Source organism: Monodon monoceros, unplaced genomic scaffold (assembly GCF_005190385.1).
Source record: "Monodon monoceros isolate NGI ecotype Baffin Bay Population unplaced genomic scaffold, NGI_Narwhal_1 Super_Scaffold_18, whole genome shotgun sequence".
Lineage (NCBI taxonomy): Eukaryota > Metazoa > Chordata > Mammalia > Artiodactyla > Monodontidae > Monodon > Monodon monoceros.
The window spans coordinates 163651706-163661001 of NW_021703774.1; the positions used below are offsets into that span (position 1 = coordinate 163651706).

Consider the following 9296-nt stretch of genomic DNA (forward strand, 5'->3'; position numbering starts at 1 on the left):
ACAATTAATGGAGCACCAAAGAGCCAGCCAGCTGCTCACTGTCTGTTTCCTGCCAGGGACCTGGATAAGTTAATCAGCTCAATCTGAGTCTGCTCCAGCCGCTCCACCAGCGCCAATGCCCTGGCTCAGCCCAGGGGCTGCTGCAGACACCCAGAGGGGCATAAATTCCTGGAGGGTGGGAAAGGGCGGAATCAGCCCTGTTCTCCACCTGGGGCACTCCCACCCCAGCCACCTCTCTGCCCCCTGGCACACTCCTCCTCCAACCCCCACCACCGCTCTGGAACTCTGTGCCCCTCCTGGAACAGAATGCAGCAAACCAGCTGTGCGTCCCTGGGTATATCACATTCCCTCTCTGAGCTTTGGGCTTCTCATGGGTCAAAGGGCGTAGCTAATGCCTGCCCCTTTCATCTACTTCATCAAGCTAGACAATAAAAAGGAAAGTTCACGGGCTTCCCTGGTGGCGCAGTGGTTGAGAGTCCGCCTGCCGATGCAGGGGACACGGGTTCGTGCCCCGGTCCAGGAAGATTCCCACATGCCGCGGAGTGGCTGGGCCCGTGAGCCATGGCCGCTGAGCCTGTGGGTCCGGAGCCTGTGCTCCGCAACAGGAGAGGCCACAACAGTGAGAGGCCCGCGTACCACAAAAAAAAAAAAAAGGAAAGTTCACGAATGGCTGTTAATTCACCAGGTAAGGTGGAGCACCACCCAGTATGTGGAAGGAGGGGTCCAAAGAGAGGGGCGCAGCCTGGTTAAAAGCATGAGCTCTGGGGCCAGACTCTCCTGACCTCAGCAGAGATGCTTAACCTCTCAGAGCGTCTGGTTTCTTGCCAGTACGATTGTCCTTTTCCCGCATCATCTCACGGATGACAACTGTGTGGAACAGGTTCTGTGATCATCCCTGTGTTATAAACGAGGAGGTGGAGGCGAGGTAAAGCGACTGGCCTGAGTCACACTGATTAGAGGTGGCACAGCACCAGCTCGTTCAGACCCAGCACCGCTGGCTTTAGGCCGTGTGGCCTGGCGGACAATCTGATAACTCTATGATGCTGGAGACAGTCCTGGATGACCCTGCTACCCAGGGTGCTTAACAAACTCCAGAATCAGAAGGGTGGATGGAACCTCAAGGACCATCGCTCTCCACCCAGCTGACACTTATTAAACAAAGGATTCCCAGGCCCCTCCCCAGACCCACTGGATGTGGGCATCTGTGTGTTTCACCTGCCAGCCTGGCACAGGTTCAGGATCTAGAGTTTGGAAACCTTCTTTCCTCTCTGGGCAAGCCCAATCTCCAGGCCCCATAATGCTGGGAGGTGGTCCCTGGCTCAGTACATAATGCAGCATTGGTTCCCACCCCTTCACAAGGTGGCACAAGGGACTCTACACAGGCTCCAGGCCCAGAGAGATCTGAGTTTGCGTCCATCACTTGGAACCTGTCTGATGGTGGCAAGTTTTTTCTCATTGCTCTGAGCCTCAGCTTCCTCATCTGTGCAATGGGGCTGCACCCACTTGCAGGATTGGTGGTAGGGATGAAATGAGATAACGTCCATGAATTGTTAAGAGCTATGTGAATATAAGTTATTTGTTCTAACTCCTAAACGAAATGAGGTAACTCTGAGCCACTCTTGTTTTTTTTGCTTGTGCCACACAGCTTGCGGGATCTTAGTTCCCCGACCAGGTATTGAACCTGTGCCCTCAGCAGTGAAAGTGCGGAGTCCTAACCACTGGACCGCCAGGGAATTCCCTGAGCCCCTCTTTACAGCACCCAGTAAACAAAAGAACCTTAGATCACCAACGTGATCGACCAAAACCCAGGTCTGGCCATATTCCTCACCCCCCGCTTAAAACCCTTCCAACTTCTTGTTACCCTAAAAATCAAGTCCTAAGCTCTGAGTGGGACAGGGGGACAGAGATACCCAGAGCCAAGCCGGGGAGCCAGGCCCATTCCTTCCTAGCTGCTGGGTCTCAGGGGAGATGCTGACCCAGCCGACATCCAGGCAGTCACCTGCTCACAGGTCAGCCCCTGCCACTGGCAGAGCCGGTTCACCGTGCCAAAGCCCTTCCACACCCACGCTCACCCCTGGAGACAGCCACGTGGGACACACAAAAGAGTGCTTCACAGGGAGAGACTGAAGCCCTGGGGGGTAAAGGGACATCCCAGGACCCAGCCTTTGTCCTCAGGCAGAGAAGGGGGTCCTCTGGGCTCTCGGGGGCCCCTGGCCTGCCCCTCCAGCTCCCTGAAGCCTGGTGCATCGGGGCTGATGACAGCAGACTCAGCTTACTGATACCTGGGGACGAGACCCCCAGAGAGAGAGGAGTTGGGCTCGTCCTGACCCCAGTCACAGGCCACAGAGAGCCCAGATGACAATCTTACCCCAAAGTAAAGAAATATTCAAATACCAGCTCAGTACCATCATCATCAATATATTATTATCCCTCTGTCTCCAGAGGCATGGGGGCTGCCAAAGTGTTCATGAAAGAAGTCCTGGGTGTATGATGCGTTTGTGTCTATGGTGGGGATGTGCGTGCTTGTGTGTGTGCGTTTCTGAGCACGTTTGCAGGAGGAAATTTATTGAGATGTAACCATACTACACACTAATAACAATGATAACGATTATACATTTAACGAGGGCGCACCGTGTGCCAGGCACAGTGCCAAGACCATGGAGGCCAGATGGGCCTGGCACACAGACATAAGCATCCCACATCCACGCCTCAGACTTGGAGAATCGGGAGGCGGCACTAGGGTCGGTTCTGGAATCCCAAAGATCTGCAGGCACTAAATTTAAGAAATCAGCAGCTCTGCCTCTGACTGCTGTGTGTCCTTGGGTAAGTCCCTTCACCTCTCTGGGCCTCTGCTTCCTTTTGATCTGTCTGATGATAAGACTGTGAGTCACAGCCTCTCCCTGCTCACAGAGGGACAACACTGGCCCCACTGCCCATCACTTACCCCGTGAGCGGGATACGTGAGCCAGCCCCAGTCCCCATGGATGGTCGACGTGTCCAGCAAATTCACTGTAGAACAGGAAACAAGAGCACATCAGACCCCTGGGCCCCCGTTCCCCAGTCCCATAGGACCAGCCCAGCCTGGCCACACTGGTCTGCTCTCAGCCCAAACACGCCAGCTCCAGTCTCTGGGTCCTTTCTCACTTCCCCATCCTTCAAGGCTCAGTTCAAGTTCTTTCTCTTCCTTGAAGCCTTCTTCCACCATCACAGGCAAAACATAATCTTCTCACCTCCCAGAACACAAGCTGCCCCGAGTGCCAGGCTACCCTGGTTGGTGGTGCAGTGGGGTGGCTAGGAGCTGGGCTCCACAGTCCAGCGGTCCTGGGTCAGAATCCCAGCTCTGTCAGTTATCCGACGCTGTGTGTCCCTGAGCAAGTTTCCTCCCTTCCCCAAGCCCCCATTTCCTCCCCTAAAATTGGGTGACAGTGATGCCTGCCTTACAGGGGCTTGTGAAGATGACCTGACCCTGGGCCACTCATGGGACATGATGGCGTTCAAAAGCACCCACCGACGTTCACGCTGTTAGGTCAAACCTCCCCCCAGAGGACTGGCCCCAGCTTTCCCATCACCAGTGTCCCACAGTGGGTGCCTCGCACCAACAGGTCCTCTGTGCACACGGGACGTGGAGGGTCTTGGAGGAGGAAGAGCTGCCTCGTACGGAGCACCTGCTACGTACTGGGCTCTGCTGGGGAGCCTGAGATGCCTCATCTGTGGCCCGCACAACACGGCTGAAAGGTGTTTATTCTTATCTCCATTTTCCAGATGAAAACACTGAGCCTCGGTGAAGATCAGGAACGTGCCTGGAGCCCCACAGGTGTAGCTGCAGGGCTGGCATCCAGGGCATCACAGACAAGGCCACCAGCCCTGGTAGCTTGAGCCCAAGGAGCAGAACCTCTGGGCTGTCACTGTGGTGGGAAGGAGCGCTGGCCTGAAAGGCAAGTTTACTCTAAGCCAGACCCTCAAAGGGGACCCTGCAAAGTACCAACAACAGGGTGGAGAAAAGAGCCTGCCTTTGGAATCAGACATCACTGGGCTCATATCTCAATACAGCTACTTGGTAGCAGGTGACCTGCACTTCACCGAACCTCAATTTCCTCATCTGTAAAATGGGGATAATAATATGTAAGGGTGGGCGAGGGTAAACTGTAAAGCCTGGAGTCAATGCCTTACCAAAGCTGGTTCCTATTCCCTAAGTCCTGGCCCTCCTGTCTCTCTCTTGGGACCTAGGAGCCATCCACTCACTTTAAGGTGATAAAGATGCACTAAACTGTGAAGAGCAGGGCTTGAATCTCAGCACTGTCTCTAACTGCTGTGTGTCCTTGGGTAAGTCCCTTCCCCTCTCTGGGCCCCTGCTTCCTTTGATCTAGCCGATGAAAGGGCTTTGGGCTCCAAGGTCCACAGCTTTCATTTCACTTTCTCTTCTATGTACCCCCTCTCCCAGCCAGCAACCAGGGGCTTCCAAACAACCCAATCTGCAGACTGCGGCAGGTCACAGAGGGTTCAAACGGGGCCCTCCTGGAACTTTCCCGAAGAAAGGCTGGGTGTCCTTCTGCCTGAGATTTGCAGAGCTCTGCGCCTGCCCCTCAAAGATGGAGACAAGTGTCCTCAGGAAATGTAGGAGTGAGGATGCTCTTACTCGCTGATTTTCTTCCTCTTTCTCCTCTCACCCTCCCCACCTATTGTCAGGGGCCCCAGAGGCTGGCTGGAGAGATGACTTGCCGAACCACGAAGGGGCCTCTGAGGTCCTCCCCTGGGTCCCCAGGGGCCAGGTGGGATCAGGGGATGGAGCCAGTGTCCGCAGAGGGATCTCCCTTCCCCGAGCCCAGCCGGCCTCATGCCAGGGGCACAGGCAGAGAAGCCTTCCCGCCTCCCTCCCTCCCTCCCTCCCTCCCTCCCTCTCAGGCAATGGAGAGAAAACTGGGTCAGGCAGCTCTCTCCTCCTGCTGGCTGGGGGGAGGGGGAGGGGGCCGCACTGCAGTTTCCCCCAGACCAGCAGGGCCCAGTTTGGGGAGAGGGTGGGGAAAGGGGACGTGTGGGCTCCCCCGCCCCACCCACATCCCAGATGGGGTCTCAGCCCTTCGCCAGCATCACCCAGATACAGCTCAGACCTGCCCCTACCCAGGGGCAATGAATGTCCCCCACTGGGACTTCTCCCCATGAACACCCTGACTCTAAAGGCAACTGCCTACAGACCCCACTTTCTAGACCCTTCCCTCGCCTCTGGAAATCCCCAACCACACCTGCAGCTGCTTCCTGATCAGTCAGCCAGGGGGCTCAGATAATCCAAAAATAAGTCAGAAGTCCATTCTATTGGATTCAGGAGGAGTTATAGGATTCCAGGGCTGCTTGCTCCAATTCCCTCCAGACCCTTCTCTGTCCATCCCCACCCCTCCTCCCCCTCTGTCCCCTTCTTCCCTACCTCATGTCCCCTTCTGTCGGGGGAACACAGAGTGTCTCTCACGGGAAGCTCCAGGCCCACAGGAGGGCTCGTCAGGGCTGGGGAGAATTCCAGCGTTACGCCCATCCAGCTTGGGCCTGAACCCCCTTGGAGATTCCAACCCTTCTGCTCACCTGGGCTGGGCTCTCTCCTGCCTCTTGCACCGCTGGACTGCAGGTCTGTGTGACATCTGTGAAGTCAATGACCCTCTCTGGGCCTGTCTCCCCACTTGTAAGTGGGAGGATTGGACCCATGGTCTCTTAGGGCCTTCAGTGAAGCAACCACTTAACCCCTCTGTGCCTCGGTTTCCTCATTAGCAAGATGTCTGTAGGCATCCTTCCTGGGCCTACTTGCCAGGCTGTTCTGGGGGATCAAACGGGTCCCTCTCCTGCTCTGAGAAGCACAGATAATTCCTAAGCCTCTCCTATTCGACTGTGGAAGGCATTATGCGATTTCTTTTTTTCTCCAGCACTGTCACCTTCCCCCATTCCATTTCACTGAGACTAATACCTAAATTGATTTACATTCCCTGAGGACACAGCGCCTGATGGTGAGGCTGGAGAGGTCGGGGTGGCCAGGGGATGTCAGCCAAGATGTGAATGCCTTGGAGATCACCCCAAAGTGGTGTATAATCCACACCACAGAGTGATAAGGGTTCGAGCCTGGTGGGGCTCAGGGGCATCTCTGCAGGTGTAGGACCGTCCCCAGCACTGTGAGGGACCTGGCATATGGGCACTTGGGCAGCCTGGGGCACTGTCACCTTTGCAGGACCCCAGCTGGGAAAAGAGCCCCCTCCCTGAGTTCCAACAGTCTCCCTGGCCGATCCTGGCTCTGCACCAGCCCAGGGACTCCTGGCTGTTCTACGTGGAACCCATGCCCCAGGTCTCCACCCAGGACTGTCAGACCTGCGTGGGTAACCCATGTCCAGCCATGGGTACCCTGCTGTGTTGATCAGATAGGTATGGCCTGGCCCTTGGACAACGTCTCCCTCCTTCTCACCCTTCACAGACATCCCCCCTTCCTCTCTTTGAGACCTTGCCTCTTCCCCAACTGTCGCCCCTCCCTGGACACATCCTCTCTCCCAGGCTAATGGTCCGTCCTCTGCTCGGGAGCCTGGTCAAAGTCCCCTCCGCAGGGGCTCTGGGGTTTGCCAGTCTGGGATTCTGGAGGGTGCTGGCTCCTCGCTGGAGAAGAGAGTTGAAGCAAGGAGCTGGGGATGCACCAGCCAATGCCCAGAGCCTTGATGTGGGCCCTTCAGAATCCTGCTGGGTGAAGAATCTGTCCCCTTCTCCCCACCCAACCCTGGGAAAACTGTGTCCTCAGGCCACAGCCCCAAGAGCTCCCAGGTCCCTTGTGCACTCTTCCCCTCAGCTCCCTTGCTATGGTCCCTGCTCCCTGCATGGCCCCTGTTTCATTGGAGATTATGAGTTTATCCATGTCTCTGTGCGTTTATTCTGTGCACATGCATTTCTGTGGACATGAATGCAAGTTTGAGGGTCTTTTTATATGTGTGGTGTCTGCCCATGGATGTGCATATTTTCATGTGCATGAATCTTTACACGTATATGTGTGCACATGTGTACTGGCCGCATTTCCGTGCATCTGACTATGGCGTGGGGAGGGCGTTGTCCATGCACATGGGTCTCTACAGGCCTGGGTCTAGGCGTGTGAATCCTAACATGTGTTTGTTTGTGCATGTCTGGTTGTGGGTACGACTGCATCTCTGTGAGCCATTCGTGTGTGAGGGGGTGGATCTGTGGTATATCTGAGCGTGGATGAGGAACACTGGCTCTGGAGCTTCCTGGAATCTGGAAGTTCATCCTGCCAGGGTGAGAACACAGCTCTGGACCCAGGATGTCAGTCCCAGGATCCTGCACAGAGCACCAGGTCTAGCCTCCCTCTGGCAGAGCTGCAAAAGCAGAGGAGGTCCAGGGCAGGGGCTGGCGTGAGGAGCAGAACCCAGGGTGGCATCCTGAGCCGGACCTGGAGTGTCCAGCGGGGCTAAGATGTACGTGTGTGTGCGCGCGTGCACGCTTGCACATAGGTGTGTGGAGACCCAGACCCTTTTGGCTCTGACTGCTCAGCCCTCACGCCCATCCTGTGTCCCCTGAGTGACCAGACTGCCCCAGCCTTGACTCCGGACAAGACCCAGCTCTCCAGGGCCTTTCCATCTGCAGCCCTCTCAGCCCCCTCCTCACTGGTTCCTTCTCCCCAGTGCCCACCAAAGCTGCCTCCCCTCCAGCTGTCACCCCCTGGCTGCTGTCCCTCGTTCTCCCCCAGTCCTCCAACCCTCCAGCCCGGCCCACTTCCAAGACCCTCACTTGCTGCCTCTCATTCCCATCTTCCCCCAAACCCAGTCCTGTTCTCTGATCCTCGTTGCCCCGAACCTCATCCTGCGTCCTTGTGTCCCTCTGCTCTCTGTCCTCTGTCCCCACCCCTGTCCCCTGCCCTGTCTCCTCTCTGCCCTATACCTCTTCTCCTGTCTTCTGTCCCCCCGTCCTGTCTCCTCATCCCCAGTGTCCGAGCCTCAGTTCCCTGTCCCCCGCTCCGAATCCCTCAGTCCTTGTCCTCCTGTCCCTGCCCCGGTGTCTCTGTCCCTCATCCTCAAGCCCTCCGGTCCCTCTCCCTCAGTCCTGTCCCCATCGCCATCGCTCTATCCCTTGACCCCAGGTCTCTCCCGCGGTGCCACGCCTGCCCCCCAGACACAGAGATCCCAGCTCCTTTGGCATTCGGGGTCGAGGGAAAGGAAGTTGAGCCTCGCTCTGGTTGCGCGCGCCGCGCCCCCAGGCCCCTCGACGCCCCCCCCCCACGCCCCGCCCCGCCGCCGCCGCTCACCTTCGCCGCGCACCGCGGACACGCAGGTGGCAGCCGCCGCCGCGGCCGTGACGACCCAGAGCGCCGGGGGCAGGCTGCCCCAAGCGGGGGCCATGGCCGGGCCGGGCTGGCGGGGACGCCGCGCACCCTGGGCTCGGCCGCAGCGGCCCGCGCGTCGGCGCGCTCCCTGCTCACCCGCACACCCGGCTGCCGGGCGCACACACCGGCGCACAAGCCGACTCGCAGCGCACACGCGGGCACCCGCGCCAGCCGCCGCCGCCGCCGCCGCCGCCCCGGGAGGGGGCCGGCCCGTCACGGCGCCGAGCCAATCAGCACCGAGGCGGGTGCGGGGGACACGGAGCCCGCACCGCGGACACCGACCCGTGGACACCGACCCGCGGACACCACAGACCGCCGCCCGTGCGCACGCTCGCCCTCGCCCGCCCGTACCTTCGGGGGCGGCGCGCGCCCCACGTCTGCACGTGGACTCAGCCATCGCGCACCCAGCCACGGTTCGGACGCCACGCGACACCGGGACCCACGGACCCACCCGGGGAGGCCCCGCGTGGACACACGCGGGCACACTCTCTCTTACACACGTGACCCTCAGGCACACGCGCCCCCAGAAAGTGCCTCGTGGGGTGATGCGTACGCACTAGTTCACGGACAGAGGCTCAGAGGCAAACTCAGAAGCACTTTTAGTTAAACGTTCTCTCCCCTCCCCCACCCCAATGACTGGGCACCCCGGGAGGCCTTAGCGTGCAGTGATCATGAGCTCAGGCTCAGGGACCAGACAGATGTTTCAATGCTGGCCTTGGGCAAGTTTCTTAACCTCCCTGAGTCTCAACTTCCATGTCTGTAAAACAGGGACAAGAGTGTCTATGTCCTAGGGTGGTTTTGAGAACTATATTCAAGGACCCAGGTAAAGTGCCCGGCATACTGCCAGACACACAGCCAGTGGCCAGCTTGGATGATGGTGGTTACTATCCCCTGCTCTCCCCTCCCCTGACTTCATTCACTCCAATTCTGTTCCCAGGATTAGAGA

The 9296-nt window shown here is 58.2% G+C and overlaps 1 protein-coding gene across 1 annotated transcript in view; it reads right to left on the minus strand.

Annotated features, from left to right (window-relative positions):
* EPHA8 (EPH receptor A8) overlaps positions 1–8366 on the minus strand; it is a 34102-nt gene extending 25736 nt beyond the window's left edge. The window contains exons 1-2 of the mRNA XM_029228799.1: positions 8273–8366; positions 2945–3009 (exon numbers count right to left, since the gene is read on the minus strand). Coding sequence (XP_029084632.1) covers positions 2945–3009; positions 8273–8366 — 159 coding nt within the window. The remainder of the gene's footprint in view (positions 1–2944; positions 3010–8272) is intronic.
* Positions 8367–9296: the final 930 nt, after the last annotated feature.